The sequence below is a fragment of the Bos indicus x Bos taurus genome, chromosome 14 (genome assembly GCF_003369695.1).
Source record: "Bos indicus x Bos taurus breed Angus x Brahman F1 hybrid chromosome 14, Bos_hybrid_MaternalHap_v2.0, whole genome shotgun sequence".
In the NCBI taxonomy this organism is placed as follows: domain Eukaryota; kingdom Metazoa; phylum Chordata; class Mammalia; order Artiodactyla; family Bovidae; genus Bos; species Bos indicus x Bos taurus.
Window position 1 is genome coordinate 38,597,936 of NC_040089.1, and position 21,921 is coordinate 38,619,856.

General features: G+C 37.3%; 1 protein-coding gene across 2 annotated transcripts in view; it reads left to right on the forward strand.

Moving 5' to 3' along the window:
• The window catches only part of CRISPLD1 (cysteine rich secretory protein LCCL domain containing 1), a 50,631-nt gene that overhangs the window by 15,050 nt on the left and 13,660 nt on the right, over positions 1 to 21,921 (forward strand). Inside the window, exons 3-12 of one of the 2 annotated variants that reach the window (XM_027561220.1) lie at positions 13,454 to 13,572; positions 13,918 to 14,050; positions 15,186 to 15,301; positions 16,081 to 16,181; positions 17,908 to 18,048; positions 18,221 to 18,281; positions 18,390 to 18,456; positions 18,640 to 18,770; positions 21,648 to 21,691; positions 21,787 to 21,859. In XM_027561220.1, coding sequence (XP_027417021.1) covers positions 13,454 to 13,572; positions 13,918 to 14,050; positions 15,186 to 15,301; positions 16,081 to 16,181; positions 17,908 to 18,048; positions 18,221 to 18,281; positions 18,390 to 18,456; positions 18,640 to 18,770; positions 21,648 to 21,691; positions 21,787 to 21,859 — 986 coding nt within the window. Of the gene's footprint in view, positions 1 to 13,453; positions 13,573 to 13,917; positions 14,051 to 15,185; positions 15,302 to 16,080; positions 16,182 to 17,907; positions 18,049 to 18,220; positions 18,282 to 18,389; positions 18,457 to 18,639; positions 18,771 to 21,647; positions 21,692 to 21,786; positions 21,860 to 21,921 lie in introns of those variants that run through there. The other variant, XM_027561221.1, reaches the window with a different exon arrangement.

Sequence of the window (21,921 nt, forward strand, 5' to 3'; positions counted from 1 at the left end):
TCACATTCACTTTCTCCTTTTTCTAAGGGAGCACCTCTTAATTATTAGTGCAGGAAAATAGAAATCACTCCCTTTCATGAAGTGCTTAGAAACCAAAAAGAGAAGCTTAAACAATAAGATTTCCCAAGACCCACTGTTTAAATCTGTCTACTTGGAGGAGTGGTGGAAAATGGAATCTCAAAATTAGTTAATGGCACAGTTCTGTGGGATAGTGAAAACAGAGGTTCAGTGAATGACAGGATAAACTGAAAAAGCCACATGAATGAGAAGGAAGGAAGTAGAATTCAGAAGTGAGCAAGAACAGAGGTGAGGGCTGGAGGAAGGGGTGGGGGTGTAGAAAAGGTCAGCTAGATCAGATAATGAGCTATTAGATAAGACCCAAGAATGAGCATGGGAGTTACTTTTTATAACTCTCCCCTTTGTGTTGCTGTTGCAACTCAAATAGTTCAGGTAACCTTATCTAAACAGGAGACAATCCAATAAATGTGCTAGGAATAAAATATGAAACTGTATCTTGTGTTTGTTCAAGACGTGGCAAATCCAAATCTGAAATATTGAATGATTGACTGATGGGCTCAAAAAAACCTATAGTGAGATCAGGTGTCCAGAGACAGGAAACTAAAGCCAAGAAAGAAAGAGGTTGGGGAGGGGAGGCTTTTGACTGAAGATGAAGAAAGAACCTCAGAACTCCTGTCTAGAAAGAAAAGGCTGAGAGAAGAGTTTTTGTTGCTTGAGTTAGGTGAATGCAGTGAATACATCTAAACAAATGAAAAGCAGTGCTCTTTCATAAAATCACCTGCATCGTTATTCCATATACCTTGGGCTTTTTAGGCTGTAGGCATCTTGCCAAGCTGCTGCTTTTGCAGATGCTGGAATGATTTATGTGCATCTTGTTTTCTCTCCAGTGAATTTCTCCTCTTCCTTCAAGACTCACCTAAAGACTAATCTGCTTTTTTGTCTAAACCCCCTTGTCCAAAGTTCAGTTCAGTTCAGTTGTTCAGTTGTGTCCGACTCTTTGCGACCCCATGAATCGCAACACTCCAGGCCTCCCTACCCATCACCAACTACCGGAGTTCACTCAGACTCACATCCATTGAGTCAGTGATGCCATCCAGCCATCTCATCCTCTGTCATCCCCTTCTCCTCCTGCCCCCAATCCCTCCCAGCATCAGAGTCTTTTCCAATGAGTCAACTCTTCGCATGAGGTGGCCAAAGTACTGGAGTTTCAGCTTCAGCATCATTCCCTCTAAAGAAATCCCAGGGCTGATCTCCTTCAGAATGAACTGGTTGGATCTCCTTGCAGTCCATGGTACTCTCAAGAGTCTTCTCCAACACCACAGTTCAAAAGCATCAATTTTTCAGTGCTCAGCCTTCTTCACAGTCCAACTCTCATGCCCATACATGACCACTGGAAAAACCATAGCCTTGACTAGATGGACCTTTGTTGGCAAAGTAATGTCTCTGCTTTTGAATATGCTATCTAGGTTGGTCATAACTTTCCTTCCAAGGAGTAAGCATCTTTTAATTTCATGGCTGCAGTCACCATCTGCAGTGATTTTAGGTACACTCTAACCCCAGTTCCTTGGCTTCTACAGCATTTCATACCTGTCTCTGCCTCTGTTATTTACATCCTTGTCTCTTTCTCTTGCCTTACCTTCCTTTGTGGGAAGGAACTGTGCTTTAGTAGTTTCTGCATTTCCTCAGCTGAGAGGCTGACACATACTCTAAGCTCCATTTATGTTAATTGGAAGGGGAAAAAATGGAATAAAAAAAGTAAAAAGATGACAAGATTTTCAGCAGTGATTCTAAAATGGAAGGAATGAAAAAGGATTTGATTAATTCTGTTTCAACAAGGAAATGCTCTTAGTTTTAATATGCTTTCTAGGTTGGTCATAACTTTTCTTCCAAGGAGCAAGCATCTTTTAATTTCATGGCTACAGTCATCATCTGCAGTGATTTTGGAATATTAATAGGTCAAGACTGAGAGAACTGATAGATGGTATTGTACTTTGTCAATACTAAAGAATTTCCTTAAATACTGAGGTCTCTTAAAATAGTCTTAAAGATTAACAACTTCTCTCCTAAATGGCAACAAAAACAATGAAAGCATTGTAGCCTTGAATTTATCACAGTCAGTAAAAAGATATGGCCTTTACAAAAATAATCCATGTTCAACTATTCAAAAATTTATCTTTAGCCTAGCCTAGGTATGTCATGAGTTGGGCTTCCCTGGTGGCTCAGTGATAAAGAATCCACCTGCCAATGCAGAAGAGACAAGTTTGCTCACTGGATGGGAAGATCCCCTGGAGAAAGAAACGGCAGTCCACTCCAATTCTTGCCTGGGAAATCCCATGACAGAGGAGCCTAGAGGGCTACAGTACAGGGGATTGCAAAATTAGCTAATAGCTAAGACAAGACTTAGCTAATAAACAACAGCAACACCATGAATACCCTTTCACCTGATTTTATAGCACACTAGTATGTTTGATGCAGGGTATTTAGGTTCCATATTTGTGATCCAAGTTATTGCCCAGGCCAGGCCAGCTGAGGCTAGAGAAAATCGATGAGTACATATTGGTAATATATGGTATGTCAAGTTTTATATTAGGCGACATGGAAAACACAGAAAAGGTATGAGACAGTTTTTGATTTAAAATTCTGCTTTGAGAATTAAAATCCAAAGTAGAAGCAGAGGTTGGAGAACACATAGTGATTGCTGGGTTTAATAAGACGATTCAGAGAAGGGCGAGATAAATAGAATACGTAGTGTGGTTGAAATGACTTCTGAGAGGAGAGAGACTGTTAACAGGACTTTGGTGAAAGGATAAAGTTTAAGTAACCAAGGAGGGGAGGAAAGAAAGAACAGTCTCGTAGGGGAAAATTTCTGATGGCTTCCGTGGCCGAGAAATGTGAACGGACAGGTACTGGAACCTTGCTTCTTGAAGTATGGTTATTCAGTGTATGCTTCTGTTAGAAATGTCATAACTTGGATTTCTCTCCTGACCTACTGAGTCAGAATCTGAGTTTTAACAAGATCTCCTGATGATGTTCAGGCATTTTAATGTTCCAGTAGAGTCAGCTCAGGTTGAGAAGGGGTGGATGGCAAGTGAGGTAGGTAAGTAAGTTATAGCCAGATTTGGGAGGGCCTAGGCAAGGAGATGAGATGCGAATGAGCAGACATTCTGGAGAAAGGTAAGGATTTTGTTGATTTCACGGCTCTGAGGCGTCACAAGGACAGTTTGCCTTATATCATGCGTTCAGTCTGTCTGTATAATATCAAAACAGTGGGTATAACTAAAATGATCTTGTGAGTTCACCCACACATGAAGTTTTCATTCCAAAAATTATTTTAATTTTAGAGGCAGTTTCCTCAATCATTAAGTCGCTCCTTTGCTAAGACTTCCAAGGCTTTGTTTTGAAGTAGATTTTAGGTAAAACACTGCCACATCTGCCTCACATCTCTGTCATTTCCAGGAGACCCTCATATGTGCCTTGCCCTGGGGTGATGCTGCTATTTTCTCAGTACCTGGCAAAGCCTCTCTGTCCAGAAACCCAGGTGTTCCCTTTGAAATCTGAGCCTCGTGCATTTTCCCTGTGACTACAAAGTCTTTTCAAAGCAGGTGAAGCACAGGAATTAAAACACCTGAGGTAATTTCCGAGTTGTAAGGAATGTACTGTTTTCCAGTGCTTTTTGTACCAGATGACTTGGTCACAAAAACCTCATAGGCTCTTTTAGCATAGATTGATTGATTGATCTCCTTGATGTCTGGCTCTTCATTGTAGTTCTGATAATACCACCATCAGGGTGAAAAGAAGGTGGCTAAGATTTTATAACGAGGCATTATTTTTGGAATTTGAAGCTGAAGCATTGTGAACTGTCACCTGTGTTACTTCCATTGAGAAACAGGTTCTTTCCTAGAGCTCCAGTTAATTGCTATTGAGCAGATCACATTGACAGCTTATTCCATCAGATTTGGGGATCGCACTTTCTGATGTAAATAGAAAACACAACAGTGGTTTGAGAAGGATTTATGTTTTGACATATGATGGATATTTATAAACCTGTTGTTCCAGAAGGGCTGGCAGGATAAGAATTATCTTTTAAAGGTGGCGTTTAGAAAGAGATAGCTCTATGTGTTTTTTTTTCTTCAACTGCTTGTACATTCATGAGCTGCCTAGAAAATCCTGATCATCCTTTTAGCTGTGTAGAAAAATTACATGTGAAAGTCTGTGCCTTACTTTGAAGATTTATCATTGGGTTTTCAGGACTAAGCTTGAAGAGATGCCTCGTGTTAACTATTTATTGAGAATAACTTCTTGTCTTAGTTACGCTGAAGTTTTACTGGGAAGTTTTATTGAAGGTTTTCAGTTGTATTTCTCTGTTTGGCACAGTATTAAAACTTTATCCAATAGGGATGATTCAGAAACAGTTCTCTAGAATCATAATTAGGCTTCCCTGGAGGCTCACATGGTAGAGAATCTGCCTACAGTGCAGGAGACCCATGTTTGATCCCTGGGTTGGGCAGATCCCCTGGAGAAGGGCATGGCACCCCACTATAGTATTCTTGCTTGTAGAATCCCAGGGAGAGAGGAGCCTAGTGAGCTATAGTCTATGGGATCACAAAGAGTCAGACCTCACTGAGCAACTAACACTTTGGCTTTGCAGTCTTGAAAGTCACAAATCAACTTTTGCTTCTTAGTTAAGAAATAGCTTCTGTTGTCATCAGAACACTGGAGTGGGCTGCCATTTCCTTCCCCAGTGCATGAAAAGTGAAAGTGAAGCTGCTCAATCGTGTCCGACTCTTCGCGACCCCATGGACTGCAGCCCTACCAGGCTTCCCCGTCCATGGGATTTTCCAGGCAAGAGTACTGGAGTGGGGTGCCATCGCCTTCTCCGTCTGTATGCAGATATATACATCTAAAAAAGACAGATGTTCATGGAATTCATTTTCAAATTTTATAGTTTCATTGTAATTTATAGTTTTCGGTAGGAATATAAGACCAGAGGTTTCAGCCAAGATCTAGATGTCCAGCGTAATTGCATTTTCAAACACTATTGTGCTTTGATATTGTTACTTTGCCAGACAACAATGCATATTTTAAAAGTCCAGTAAGATAGTCAAGGACCATTTCTTTTTGCATTTATCTTGAAAACCCAGTAAAGCTGTTTCAATTTTGCCAAAAGTTATAATGAACTTAAACATTATTTCTAGATTATTTAGATACTCTTTTGAATAGAAAATTACAACATTGCTTGCTATTTTAAAATATTTTTGAGTAAAAGTTTATGTTAACTATTTAAAGCTATTTTTCAAAGCATGTGTGCTCAGTTGTGTCCGACTCTTCAGGCCCAGTGGACTATAGCTCACCAGGCTCCTCTGTCCATGGACTTTCCAGGCAAGAATGTCTTCGAAAAGACTTACATCTTTTCACGTCTCAGCATATCTTCGAAAAGACTTATCATAGCTTAAGCCACTTAGATGGGGTTTTGTAGAATGGTAGAAAATCTTGCAGTCATATTTCTCCCTCTTTAGAATGACATTAAACAGTTACTAAATTATGTGAGAGTTTCCAGTCAGTAGATTATTTCTGTGTGCATTTAAATGTGTCAGATCATGCTGGTCAATTTCCTATTAAAATTTATTTGTTTACTCATAATGTTTTTTTAATTGGTGAATCTAAACTATTGAGTTGCCAAAAAGTTTGTTTGGATTTTTTTCTGCAGCATCTTATGGAAAAACCTGAACAAACTTTTTGGCCAACCCAATATATGAAATAAACTATTTACATCTTCAGTGTCATTTAGAATATTTCCTTCAGTAGACTAATTATCATGGTACCTTCACCAGGAAGTGCTCATCAGTATCTTTGTGGATAAAGAGACATTTGTCATTTCCATCCCTACCACTCATCCTTTTTTTAAAAAATTTATTTATATATTTTAATTGGAGGCTAATTACAGTATTGTGGTAGTTTGTGCCGTACATTGACATGAATCAGCCACAGGTGTGTCTCCCATCCTGAACCCCATGGGCTTTGTCTCCCATCCTGAACCCCTCCTCCCACCTCCCTCCCCACCTCATCCCTGGGGTCATCCTGGTGCACCTGCTTTGAGTGCCCTGTTTCACGCATCAAACTTGGACTGGTGATCTATTTCACATATGGTAATGTATGTTTCAATGCTCTACTCTGAAATCATCCCACCCTCACCTTCTCCCACAGAGTCCAAAAGTCTGTTCTTTGTATCTCTTTTGCTGTCTCACATATAGGGTCATCATTACCATCTTTCTAAATTCTATATATATGTTAATATCCTGTATTGGTGTTTTTCTTTCTGACTTACTTCACTCTGTATAATAGGCTCCAGTTTCATCCACCTCATTAGGACTGATTCAAATGTGTTCTTAATAGCTGAGTGATATTCCACTATGTATGTGCACCACAGCTTTCTTATCCATTTGTCTGCTGATGGACATCTAGCTTGCTTCCATGTCCTGGCTATTGTAAACAGTGCTGCGATGAGCAGTGGGGTACATGTGTCTCTTTCAATTCTGATTTCCTTGGCCTACCATTCATCTTTGAGGGTTTATGTGTGAAGAGTCTAAGTACAGAAATCAAGCAGATAATATCACAAAACTTTACTCCATATGCTTTAATACAATCTTTAGTACTAATACTTAATTAAAAAGTTCAAATTAATGTTTGACTTTTATTTGAAAAATAGTCTACTATTCTCTTTAGTTTTTGTACTAATAATTTTGAAGCCTCAATTATAAGAAAACGCTCTTCAGGCAGATTCCTAGTGAGTAATTAACATTGAGTTCAACTCTGGTTTAATGTACTGCAACAATAATTTTGACACTGCAAAATGACAGTGATTTCCAGGACAAGAATTTTAAGGTTATGTAAATGGACTTCCCAGGTGGCTCAGTGGTAAAGAATCTGCATGTCAATCATGGAGATGCTGGTTTGATACCTGGGTTGGGAAGATCCGCTAAAAAAAAGGAAATGGCTACTCACTTCAGTATTCTTGCCTGGAGAATCCCATGGACAGAGGAGCCTGGTGGTCTATAGCCCATTGGGGTTGTAAAAGTTGGACACAACTTAGTGACTATAAATGTACAATAGTATAGAAAATATATTTGAAAATCTTTATTGGAATAAAAACTGTGACCAGCCTAGACAGCATGTATTAAAAAGCAGAGACATTACTTTGCTGACAAAGGTCCATCTAGTCAATGCTGTGGTTTTTCCAGTAGTCATATATGGATGTGAGAGTTGGACTATATAAAGAAAGCTGAGCGATGGAGATTTGATGCTTTTGAACTGTGGTGTTGGAGAAGACTCTTGAGAGTCCCTTGGACTGCAAGGAGATCAAACCAGTCAATCCTAAAGGAAATCAGACCTGAGAATTCATTGGAAGGACTGATGCTGAAGCTGAAACTTCAGTACTTTGGCCACTTGATGCAAAGAATTGACTCATTGGAAAAGACCCTGATGCTGGGAAAGATTGAAGGCAGGAGGAGAAGGGGACGACAGAGGATGAGATGGTTGGATGGCATTACCAACTTGATGAACATGAGTTTGAGCAAGCTCTGGGAGTTGGTGATGGACAGGGAAGCCTGGCGTGCTGCAGTCAATGGGGTTGCAAAGAGTCCAACGCAGCTGAGGAACTGAACTGAATCTTTTTTAAGAGAGGAACTATTCTCAGTATCAGAGAGAAAGAGTTATGTTACTAATGACTGTCTTTGCCTCATGTATAGGGATACAACCTCTGGTAAGCCAGCAATATTAACTCTATTAAAAACTCCACTCCTCAATGATTTGCAGCTGTCATTGACTGTTATTATAACAGCGTAACAGGTATTCTGGTAGGAGTATGAATTGTGTATGCTCACCACATTTCACAAAGAAGAGCAGTCAATGGAATTTTCTGTATATGTCTAGATAGCTACATAATTTTCAAATTTTACAACACATTGTTTTAGTACTAAAGTGAAGTGAAGTGAAAGTTGCTCGGTTGTATCCGACTTATCCTACTCTTTGCAGCCCCATGGACTGGAGCCTGCCAGGCTCCTCTGTCCATGGAATTTTCCAGGCAAGAATCATGGAGTGGGTAGTCATTTCCTTCTCCAGGGGCTCTTCGCAACCCAGGGATTGAACTCAGGTCTCCTGCATTGCAGGCAAATTCTTTACTGTCTGAGCCACCAAGGAAGCCCTTTTAGTGCTAAAACTACTATAAATGTCAAGGTTTACTTTTAAAAGTCCTTTGTCAAGGTTTAAGGTTTCTCATATACACACACACAGGAAATGATAGAGCCACTATGTTCAACTGGTTGAAAAGTGACCCAGGAGACAAAGTATGTTAATAATATTCTAAATGTTTCTTTTAGTAATAAAACTTAAATTGAAGACTTTACTATGTTCTCAGAAGGAACAGCTTATTCGTGTAGCTGGAAAATAGAGTGGTTTTTATTTCTGCACACCTCAAGTACCCGTTCTATAAAGAAATGGTAATTTTAAGTGTGGCTTGGCTTTAAATTAGTCCTGGGTGAATAGTTCAGAGAGAAAAAATGAAGCTGGTTAGGCCATCTTGATTTAATTTACAATCCTGAATTTAAATAGAAATGTATGGAGAGTAACCTGCATTTAAATGGGATGGGTATGAATTATTGCCTGTCTTCAAACCTGAAATATTATGTTGTAGCATAAAAATATATATTGCGTGCTGTTGTCATGTTATATGATAGTATTCCTTCCAGGACAGCTATATTTTCAGTGATTTTTTTTTAAAGAATGTTCTTGATTCCTATTATTGAACTTATCCTAAATAGCCGTGCTTGATTAGATTCTTCAACTGATTACTTTCAAAATTGTCACTAATATTTATTAAATATTGATAGCAAATTTTAGCTGCATGCTTTTTGCCTCAGTTATGGGATTAAAATAATGTTTGTCCCTGTTTTAGCATTATCATAGTTAATTTGATATGCTCCACTCCCTGTTTTATTATTTTTAATGAGTGTTATTTATTTTTATTTTTGGCCACATCCTGCAGCATGTGGGGTCTTAGTTTCCCAACCAGGGATCAAACCCACACCCCCTGCATTGGAAGGTGGTATCTGACTACTGCACCACCAGGGGTGTCCCCCACCCCCATTTTTAATGGATTAAGTAGAAGAGAAGTCATGCTGTAAAAACAACTTGTCCATAATATATAGTCAACAATTGAATTTTAGTCCTTAAAGGAGCCTGAATTGTCTTCTATCTCAACTGACATATTTTACAAATAAGAAAACATAGCCTGAATCATTCGAATGATATGTTGTAGATTTTATTCCAGTTTCTACACAACAGATATATAAACAAACTTTGGATATACAACATATTTGTGAACTTGGAAATATGGGTGTATCTTCTCTAGAAAGAATCCATCAATTTTGTAGGAAAAACTGATGCCTAAGGTTGTAGAATTGTGTGTAACACAAGAGTAAATTGACCTTGAATAAGGGCCCTTAGAACTCCCTTAGCTGGGTGGTTCTTCTTTGGGGTCTCTGACTTGTTTGTAGTGACCTGGACAGGCAAACTTACAAGTCTGATGTCTGGGCCAGGAAAACACAAACAGAAGGGACTCTTCTTGCATCTCTGTGTCTGTTTCTGTGTGGTCTCTCCATCTTATTTTTTTAGCTACCTCTTCTGGGTAGCTGAAATCCTAATTTGTTGATTCAGGTCTTTTAAGATATGTGCCTCAAAAGAGAAAGAATCAGATAGAGGCTTTATTTCCTAACCTAGCTGGGGAAATCTCACAAGGCTATTCTGTTTGTTAGAAGGGAGCCACTATCTAACTCAACTTGAAGGAAAGGGGAGGGAATTCAACTCCACCCTTCGTGGGAAGAGTGTTTTAAAACCATTCCAATGGTTTCAAGGCCTTTTTTTTTTCCTTCCCCATCTAGGAATGTTTGTGTTTTTCTTCTGGTGCCTGGCTGCTCTTTGTGAGGTTGCTTTGTTGCTAGATTAGAAACCTATGGATAAATATATTTTCACTGTGGTGGTGTTTAGGCGCTAAGTCGTGTCCGATTCTTTTGCGACCACGTGGACTGTAGCCCGCCAGGCTTCTCTGTCCAAGGGATTTTCCAGGCAAGAATACCTGAGTGGGTTGCCATTTCCTCCTCCAGGGGCTCTTCCTGACCCAGGGGTTGAACCCGAGTCTCTGCATTGGCAGGTGGATTCTTTACCACTGAGCCATGAGTATGACTAAAATATTATGCAAGAACCTGATTTTCAAGATTGAAGGCAAAAATTTGTTTGTCTCTTAAGGACAACCTACTTACCAGGGAACTCTACCTAGAAATAAGCTTGCTTTTGAGCAATGACTGTCTCTGACCATCTGGATACAAAAGGAAATCAGCATCTTGCTCATTTTTGGGGACTTCAGCCAAATTCTTTGTTTCTTACCTAATTTGTTTGGGTAAATAATGATAGTAATTTGAATTATGCCTTTGCATCTTACATAAAATATAATTATAAAATTAGGTCTAATATAAGTAATGAATTTAATTAATAGTATGTTCACATTTGGCAAAGTGTTTACCCGATACTTACTGATAGCATTCGTTTCTGATGTCTATACCACAAAACCAGTCGTCTTGAACATTAGATATTAATTCAAAGTGAAATTCAAGTTTTTATGAAATCCAGATACTTTTATGCTGTTAATTTTTTAGTGGCATGTAAATATTCTTTTTTTGTGTATTTTTGGTAGATAATAAAGATGTAGTATTATCCTAATTTTGTATACTGTTTTTTTCTGGCTTTGAAAGCATGATTTTATGTATTTCAGATCCACAGTTGAATTAGCAAGAATGTTTGTTGCAAGATTATATGGAGACTATACATAGAATGAAGAAACTTCCCTTCTTCACACATACTTTTTTTTCCTTTTGTTTTGTTTTCTAGTATCTTGTCCTTTTGAACCTCTAATCATGGTTAGGTTTCTTCCATCCGTTAAAAGGACTTCCCTGGTGGCTCAGGTGGTAAAGAATCTGCCTGCAATGCAGGAGACCCAGGTTCAATCACTGGGCGGGGAAGATTGCCTGGAAAAGGGAATAGCAACCTACTCCAGTATTCTTGCCAGGAGAATTCCAAGCACAGAGGAACCTGGCAGGCTACAGTCCATGGGGTTGCAAAGAGTGGGACACGACTGTGTGACTGACTGAGTGACTAACACTTTGATGTGAATTCTCAGCTCTCTGGCCAAGGATCAGACCCATCTCCTCTGCATTGCAAGGTGGATTCTTAAACACTGAACCGGCAGGGAAATCCCTTAAATTGCTCTTAGTAATGAATTAATACTGAGCGGACCTCATCTTCTTTGACTTCTCTGTAACATTTGAGCTTAATTGCCCACTCTCTACTCCTGGAATCTCTTGTCCTGTGCCTTTTATAATTTAATCCTCTTTCAGTTTTCCCTTAGCCTTTCTGATTCCGCTTTTCCTTGTTCATTTTACTTAAACATTTTTTTTCTCCTCTTCAATTATAATAACCCCAGAGTTTGCTTTACATATTTTCTCATTCTGTATCATCTTCCTGAAGTAATTCATCTCTGAGTGAATAACTTGAAAATTCATGTCTTTGGAGTATATTTCTTTTCCCAGAACCCCAATCATCTATCTCCACTCTCCACTTGACGTATATACTGTGTGTATCACAGACACGTCACCCATCAGCCTTGAAATATGCATTGAAGTGCAGAGACATACACTTCTATTACAACAATCTATTTCTCTTTCTGTTTTTCTTTCTCACAGTTTGGTAATCTCATCAGTCTTCACCTTTTTTTTTTTCTTTCCATCACCGCCTGCCTTTAGTCATCCATCAACTTCTAGGAATTTAAATTCCCAAACATTACTTCAGTCTGTCTGCTTTTCTCCAGTTTCACTGCTTTCACCTTAGGTTGTGTCCTCATTTTCTAGTTCCAGGCCTATTTTTCTATCCTCCTAACATGCCCAGAATCCTGTAATTGTGCCAGTATTGAACCCAGTATTGGAAAATTCTTTGTTTTTACCACCCCATTCACTATGCTGCCTGATTTTCAAATTAACAAACTGAATATTAAACTCTGGACATACGAAATTATTTTGGTAATGATTTTGTAACTGTAAATGTTTCTTTATCAAGTATTTTTAAAGTGTGAGTTAGTCACTCTTGTTGGATTTTGTGCGTACAAAAATACATTTCTGTTTTATGGAATTCAGATTCATTAACCATTCATTTATTCAGCAGACATTTACTGACCACCTTGTCCATATGACAGACATAGATAACAAGCTGCAGTTACAAACATGAGTTAAACAACTGTCCCCAAGCCACTCACAGGCCCGTGACAGAGACATACGGATGAACACTAGCATCTAGTGCCGTGCTGAGTCTCTTCAGTCGTGTCCAGCTCTTTGCGACCCCATGGACTATAGCCCACCAGGCCCTACTGTCCGTGAGACTCTCCAGGCAGGAATACTGGAGTGGGTTGCCATTCCCTTCTCCGGGGGCTCTTCCCAACCCTGGGATTGAACCCATGTCTCTTAAGTCTCCTGCGTCGGCGGGCGGGTTGTTTACCACAAGCGCCACATGGCAAAGAGCGTAACAAAGCTTCAGAGTCCAAAGGAGGAAATGGCTTACGTTTCAGAGAAATGAAAATGTGTCAAGAATGTATTATATAAAGTTGGATCATGATACGAGTAAGGATCTGTCTGACAAATAATTGGGACAAGGATGTGTTCTGCAGAGGAAACAGTGCTAGCAAAAGCAAGGAATAACGGTTTTATGACAGGGAATATTGCGAGCGAGGATTTGGACTTTATGTGTACAGGGATTTGTTCAATGTGATTAGACAGAGGAATCACTTAAGTGTATTTGTGTCCACTTAGGCAATTCTTATGGAGAAGGCACTGGTACCCCACTCCAGTACTCTTGCCTGGAAAATCCCACGGACAGAGGAGCCTGGTAGGCTGCAGTCCATGGGGTCGCTGGGAGTCGGACACGACTGAGCGACTTCACTTTCACTTTTCACTTTCATGCATTGGAGAAGGAAATGGCAACCCACTCCAGTGTTCTTGCCTGGAGAATCCCAGGGACGGGGGAGCCTGGTGGGCTGTAGTCTATGGGGTCGCACAGAGTCGGACACGACTGAAGCGACTTAGCAGCAGTAGCAGCAGCAGGCAATTCTTAACACTAATAGAGCAGATTGGAGAGATGTGGGATGGATGAAAGGAGATTCATTAGGAGGCTAGTGCAAAAATCTAGGTGAGAGATGAGGAGAACCCAGATTAAGATGCTGACTTTGCAAAGAAGTCAGAAAGAAGAAAACGTAACTAACTGTATATTCTAAAGAAATGTCCAAACTCTTTATATACATTATCCTTTCATGTCTGTATTTTGTTTTTGTTTTGAATCGTAGACATGGGATGTAGAACTGGAACGGTCTGCAGAATCCTGGGCTGAAACTTGTTTGTGGGAACATGGACCTGCGAACTTGCTTCCGTCAATTGGACAGAATTTGGGAGCCCACTGGGGAAGGTAGCTTAAAATATAACTTTTTGTTTCTGAAAACAGAAGAGTTTGAAATGAAATACTTACTAATTCATCATTGTAAGTTTTCAAAGGCTTAGTGCCTAAAAGGAAAACAAGCAGTCACACCAAGACAAATAAGAAAAAAAATAAATATTATAGCAGAATGATCAGCAGTACCCTAGACATGTTTTTGTTTCAAGTAATTGATATATTAGTGACGTAGTAGGCAAAAGTGTTTAATATGAGTAAATTCCACAGGACTGCCTCTCTACCACATTTTATCAGTGCTTTCAGCAATGTTTAGTTTTCTCCAGCCTTACTTGATCTTTGTGGTTATTTTCTTTCAAAAAGATACAGGCCCCCAACATTTCATGTGCAAGCATGGTATGATGAAGTAAGAGACTTTAGCTACCCGTATGAACATGAATGTAACCCGTATTGTCCATTCAGATGCTCTGGTCCTGTATGTACTCATTATACACAGGTATGTCTGGGGTATATTATACTTGATTCCTCTGAATTTGTGAAACTAACAAAGTTTTCTTTGTTTGTTTTTTGTAGGAGAACTTATAGAGTACTGAACATTTGTCTTCCTTATATCATTTAATTTGGCTGTTACAAATCTATAGATGCATGTAGAACAGGCTTATAAATTTTTATAAACAATAGTGGAGAAATGTATAGACATTTCCTAAAACATATTATTTCAGTGATTTTACATTTAAAATACTTTAATATAGCCCCAATAAATGCAGATGGGAGGAAATTTACCATCTTTATATTCAGATGTCTTTATTTTTATTTTCCAAAAATAAAAATATGGTTTTATTTACCATGACATTCAGTATATTTGATGCATGCAGCATTTATCTTTTTAGAAAAATTCTCAGTGTTCCCATTGGATATGTCCTAAACTACTAAATCAGCCAATTAATGGCAGAGTTGAATAGATAAAACTCACCACAGATCTGAGTTTCTAGACTTTTTATGACTGATTATTACTGAATATAAAGCATACTTCTGTATACCTTAGCATGTCCAAGATTAAGATCAGCAGGAGGTTCCCTAATAGGCAGTGACACATTAAAATGTGAGAAATTTGAACACCTAAACTTTTGCTCCAGTACTTTCTGTTTTAAGATGAGAATTTCTCTTCCTTTGTTAGGTAGGTTTCTTCATTAAAAAAATTAATATGCCATTTAGGCTTGTGAAGGTGTGTAACATTTGAATTATTTAGTAACAAATAAGATTTTTATGTTTTATATATGAAAATTGGATAAGGGAATGGCTACCCACTCCAATATTCTTGTGGAGAATCCCCATGGACAGAGGAGCCTGGTGGGCTACAGTCCATGGGGTCACAAAGAGTCAGACTCGACTAAGCACCTAACACTTTCACTTTCAGAGTTATTATGTATCTCTCTCTCTCTCTTTTTTTAAGTTAAATTAAGGACTTCCTAAAATCTCTAGAAAAATATCCTTTTGGACATTGCCTCATTTCATTTTGAATGGTAACAGCTGGTTCTCGAGTTCACTTCTATACATTTTCTCTCAGATATGTTGTTGTCTTATTTCATCTCAACCTGCTTTCTCTGAGGCTTTTTTCCCCTCTGATGTAGGTGGTGTGGGCAACAAGTAGCAGAATAGGCTGTGCCATTAATTTGTGCCACAACATGAACATCTGGGGGCAAATATGGCCCAAAGCTGTTTACCTGGTGTGCAATTATTCCCCAAAGTGAGTAGACGAAACACTGCTTTTATATGTAAATATTTCTTAACAAGTAGATATAACTTTATATTCTTGACTTTTTTTTCTCATTTTCAGTGTGTGTTATGAAGTAAAGTGCACTGGTTTTACTCACTTTACTTAATATGGCAACAGTTATGGTTGCCCGATGCATAATATTGGTGCTTAAAAGGAATGTGAAAATTTAAACTATGATCTTTGTAAAGATAAGAATCATATTTTTAGGCCTTCAGTTTTACTTATTGTACTATTATATTGTTTAAATATTTAATAATTTGGGTTTATTAGAGATGAGAAACTATAGACTGAGAAATGTATTTTCATCTGTTGTAAAGACCCTTCAAATAATTACATTGAAAATATTACACAACTAAACTTCAGTCAAATGTAAGTCAAAAGTCTATTTTTATTAAGACAAATGGAATATAGATGAATATCCCATAGCAAAAGTTAGTGTTTTGAAGAAGTTTGGTTTTGTAATTCTTAACAATACATATAGCACATTATTTAGAATATTTTCAAAAGAATGGGATAGCAATGTATGTCTAAACTTAGTAACAATGAGATGTCACTTCACATTTGTCAGAAATACTATTATTAAAAAGAATACAAATAACAAATGTTGGTGAGGATGTAGAGAAAAGAGGACCCTTGTACATTGGTGCTGGGAATGTAAATTAGTGCAGCCACTGTGGAAAACAGTATAAAGATTTCTCAAAAATAGGAAAAATAAACTACCACTTAATGGAGTGAATTATTTTTTTAAGGGGAAACTGGTGGGGCCATGCCCCCTACAAACATGGCCGGCCCTGTTCTGCTTGCCCACCGAGTTTTGGAGGAGGCTGTAGAGAAAATCTGTGCTACAAAGGTATGTGCTATTGTAACATTCAGTTTGATTTATATTTTAATCCAACTTCCACATTAATTTGTGTTTAAAAAGCCAGAAGGCACATTTAATTATTACATGAAAAGTTTTCAGAACTCTATTTCAAATATTCTGAAAAATCATTTAAAATATTTTAAGAATATTTATAACATTAATAAGTCTATTACACTAATTTGTATTTAAAGGAAAGTTGCATGATTGCTTCAGATGACCACTTAATTCTACTTTGAAATTATCCTAGAGTGATGAGTATATTTACAGTCTTAAAAACCATCTTGATATAGTGTTGGCTAGAATTATTTCCATGAATGTCAATTTTTTTGAAGAATTTAGTAATTTAACACAATTTATTTTAAGTGCTTTAAAAATTTTTGCCTAAATACCTATCCGTGACTCTTATTGAACCATGCCCAATGAATTATACTAATTCTCTGCTTCTTACTGCAAAAGTATATAATTTCTCATGCCAAAATAACAATATATGTGCATATATATATACACATAAAATATATTATAAAACTGTTGCAAAAAGTGCTGTCTCGCATACATTGGATGTCCTCAAAAGTAAATGTAAAGTAAATGAAATGCATGGTGTCTTATTTGTAGCACATGAAGATAAAACTTACCTGATAAAACTATGTGAAGGTCATCCCCTTATTGGGTATCCAAGTGAACATTTTACTCTCTTGTTCTACTTTATTCTTAATGATGACTAAATGAAGATTAATGCAGACCAAGTGTATTAGAAAATATGTGTAAATGAAGCCACTTTTCAGTACTCAGAGATCTTTTTTCCCTTAATGATTGAGTGCTCATTAGGTATAATAAGTAGACAAGAAGTAACCATATATTTCACTCTGTTATATGAGCCATTTTTAATTCCTAAAAATATTCTTTGTGTGCGAGTCTGTTTTCCATCCATTCTACCCCCAAACCTCCAACCTGCCTGCTCCATTGTCAGTGACCACAATGTTTTTTAAAGCTGACTTTCCTCTGAATTCATACTTCCTTTTTTTAGGTTCTGAATTCTTGGACATACATGAAAATAACCACATTTTTAAAATGTGCCCATCAAGCCCTTGATATAAGCCAGCCTGGAAAAAAATATTAAATTCAATGTTTGCATATTTTCCATTGTTAAATTTAAATTTCTGCACATTGAATTTCTTTCTGCACATTGAATTTCCTTCTACAATAGAAACTTTTCCATGGGAACTGATATTGTGATAAATAACAAGGAAATGTCAATTCTTCTTAGGCTGAATTTCCTTTCAGGAGAATTTTAAATGTGATTCTTTTGAAAATTTTGAGTGTTATCCTCCTGAAAAGATGGTTTCATTTGAGAAAAGAAATGAAAAGTCATAAGCCTCAACTTCATTTAGATCACTGTATAGATTTCATGGTGTCATTATGAAAGTGAATCATTGATTTCACTTTAAAATATAAGGAAAGCTTAGAAATGATTCCATTTGATATTAGCCAAATGGTAGCATAAATGAATCAAGGGCTCAAAAGTTTATGCACCTGCTTTATTTATTCCAATGCAGTATGTAAGATCACTACTGTAAGCCAAAACGTGTGCCAATATACAGTATGGATTTTTTCTAGTAGTATCAAATGTTAGACAGGCATATAAAGATGTGTCATTCTTGATAATTTGTGCACATTTAAAAAGAACTCGTATTTCTTAAATCCTTTTCTCTGACAGAAGGATCAGATAGTTACTATCCCGCTCAAGAAGAAGAAACAAATGAAATTGAACGGCAGCAGTCACAAGTCCACGACACCCACGTCCGGACAGTAGCCGATGATAGTAACAGAAACGAAGTCATAAGCACGCAGCAAATGTGTAAGACCTCTGCATTATTTACAGAAATTGTAAAGTCTACATTGCTGACATAGTCAACTATATTTTATTAATCTTGAACATTTTTAGAATGGCAAAAACTTGGCATTAGACTGTATGGATGAATCAGAGCAGCTGTACATCAACTAAATTATTATTATCTTTTAAATTTTAGCTCAAATTGTTTCTTGTGAAGTAAGATTAAGAGATCAGTGCAAAGGAACAACCTGTAATAGGTAATATTTATGATTGCACTCAAAATTAATTGACAAGATACAAAAATACTTTCATTTTATACAGACATTCAGAGAGGCTAAATTTTGTTTCCCGTTTCTTTCATTTAGATATGAATGCCCTGCTGGCTGTTTGGATAGTAAAGCTAAAGTTATTGGCAGTGTACATTATGAAATGGTAAGTATTATAAGTTTGAGGATAGACTCCTTTCAAATAATATTTGATTTTTAATGGAAAAAATAGTTTATGTATTTATAGATATTTTGCTAAGAAATGTTTAAAGCCATAAATAGTAATGAGTGGTATCCCATGCAGAATTCTTATTTTCACCATCTTTTCTCTCTCTTTCTTTTCTCCCAGCAATCCAGTATCTGTAGGGCTGCAATTCATTACGGGATAATAGACAATGATGGTGGTTGGGTGGATATCACTAGACAAGGAAGGAAACATTATTTTATCAAATCCAATAGAAATGGTGTTCAAACAATTGGGTAAGTACCTGAATAATCTTGTGACCAGAGATTTTAAGTTGCAACAATGAGTTACTTTCTTTTAGAACAAAGCACAGAAGAATTTAATTTATAAAGAGAGAGGATAGAAAGGCTTATTTCAGCTACATAATATCCATGGGCAAAAAGAAGGAAAAGTCTCTGAATTCACTTGAACCCTTTTGCTTATACATGCTAAGTAAGTTGCTTCAGTCGTGTCTGGCTCTTTGCAGACTCTGTGGACTGTAACCCACCAGGCTTCTCTGTCCATGGAATTCTCCAGGCAGTACTGGAGTGGGTTACCATTGCCTTTTCGAGGGGCTCTTCCTGACCCAGGGATCAAATCTGTGTCTCCTGCATTGCAAGCGGATTCTTAACATTGAGCCAACTTATGCAGATAATGCTAAAACTCTAAATTTTAAATTTTGTGTCATTCAGTTCAGTCGCTCAGTCGTGTCCGACTCTTTGCCACCCCATGAATCACAGCACGCTAGGCCTCCCTGTCCATCACCAACTCCCAGAGTTCACTCAGACTCACGTCCATTGAGTCAGTGATGCCATCCCGCCATCTCATCCTCTGTCATCCCCTTCTCCTCCTGCCCCTAATCCCTCCCAGCATCAGAGTCTTTTCCAATGAGTCAACTTTTCGCATGAGGTGGCCAAAGTACTGGAGTTTCAGCTTTAGCATCATTCCTTCCAAAGAAATCCCAGGGCTGATCTCCTTCAGAATGGACTGGTTGGATCTCCTTGCAGTCCAAGGGACTCTCAAGAGTCTTCTCCAAAACCACAGTTCAAAAGCATCAATTCTTTGGCGCTCAGCTTTCTTCACAGTCCAACTCTCATATCCATACATGACCACAGGAAAAACCATAGCCTTGACTAGATGGACCTTTGTTGGCCAAGTATTGTCTCTGCTTTTCAATATGCTATCTAGGTTGGTCATAACTTTCCTTCCAAGGAGTAAGTGTCTTTTAATTTCATGGCTGCAGTCACCATCTGTAGTGATTTTGGAGCCCAAAATCTGACACTGTTTCCACTGTTTCCCCATCTATTTCCCATAAAGTGGTGGGACCGGATGCCATGATCTTCGTTTTTTGAATGTTGACCTTTAAGCCAACTTTTTCACTTTCCACTTTCACTTTCATCAAGAGGCTTTTTAGTTCCTCTTCACTTTCTGCCATAAGTGTGGTGTCATCTGCATATGGTGTCATTAAGAATGTATAAATTTATAGTTTTTCCTATTGTGAAACAATACATATTTCACCTGTGACAGAAAATGCCCAAGAAGACTAATTGATTCGCATATTCTTCCTTTCTTGTTTAAAGACAATTATTTATTTTATGCAACACTGACTTTGCCAATAAGATAAATTAAGTACTAGATAAAAGAGCATTTTGAAAAGTCTCTAAATATGTAATGTATCATGTCACCTTTCTTCTCCTTAAAATGTAATTTGACTCAGCATAAAATAATTCCCTGGTGACTTCCCTGGTGACTCAATGGTAAAGAATCTGCCTGCCAGTGCTGGAGACATGGGTTCTATCCTTGGGTCAGGAAGGTCCCCTGGAGAAGGACAATGACAACCCACTCCAGTATTCTTGCCTAGGAAATCCCATGGACAGAGGAACCTGGTGGGCACTATAAGCCATGGAGTCACAAAGAGTTGAACACGATTTAATGACTGAACAACAACAAAAGCATTGATTAACTTTTGAAATGTTTGTCACATTAAACATAGTAAATATATTATTCTAAAACAAAATATTTTCATATGGTCTCTGTAGAAAATAGAAAAATGTGGACTTTTGAAATGTAGGCTTTGTAGTTTCTCCTGTGTAAAATGATAAACAATATTGAATCTCATTTTGGGATGCCTTTTCTTAGGAAATATGACATAGTCGCCCTTTTTTTGTAACTCTACAATTGCAAAAAACTCCACAGTAGGGAATTCACAATGATTAGAAAGAATTTTTTTATATTAAAGATCCTTAAAAACTGGTGGGATGATGTGGTATATATACAGTTTTGTTCAAAGGCTTGATGTGTGTTTTTCAGACATTAGCAATTATTCTTTTAAGTAACAGTTTTATAGAAACACTTATTTATTAACTTATTCACTCAACAGATATTTATTAATTACCATCAATAAGTAATCAGTGTTAAGTATTCACTTTAGGAAGGCAAACACTGGGTGTTGCATTAAAGAACATTTATCCTATTATTTACTTTTTTTCTTTTAAGTTGTTTTTTATTATTTATTTTAGAAACGCTCTTGAAATTTGTAGAGTGTGTCAAATTAAAGTACCATCGGAAATAAGCATTACCTTTTGCAATAGATGTTTTTCTGAAAATCTGGTATAGATAAACCAATTAAAAATTTCATATATAATGGTATGCATTTTCTTTTATTCATGCTTTAATAATGCATATAAGGAGTACTAGAGGGAACAAAAAATGAATAATGCACAGTCCTTTAAGGTACTTATTATTTAGCAGTCTTTTTACAGTGCCTAGTATTGACTTTTTCAAAAGAATAAATTGGTTCTGTGATGACAGAGCATGAGTATATTGAAAATTTTAATTTTAATAAGAAACAAATATATAGATACAAATGTGTATTGTTTCATGCTGTTACCTATAAGTTTTTGAGATTGATAATGAAAAGAAGTCATTCTCTGATATCAAGAATGGTATCGACAAGGTCATATGGGTTTGGCATAAAATAGACGATTAATTCTAATACTACTTCTTGTCTAGATATTTAAATAAAATGTTTAAGATGAAATCAAATTTCACAGACTTAAAAAATGTAAGAATTTATGTTGATGTCAATGCATGTAAGATGTTGATGATTGAAATTTTTATATTTTTACCTTTAGCAAATATCAGTCTGCCAATTCCTTCACAGTCTCTAAAGTAACAGGTTAGCACTGTTTTTTCATCTTATTTTCTTATCACTCTGTTGCATATTATTGTTTCTAAAGGATTCACTTATTTTTTTGTGTTTGAATACTTCAGTTCAGGCTGTCACTTGTGAAACAACTGTGGAACAGCTCTGTCCTTTCCATAAGCCTGCTTCGCATTGCCCGAGGTACTGTGTTTTAGATTTTCTTCATTTTTAACCAGTGAATGGGGGACTTTTACCCTGGACAG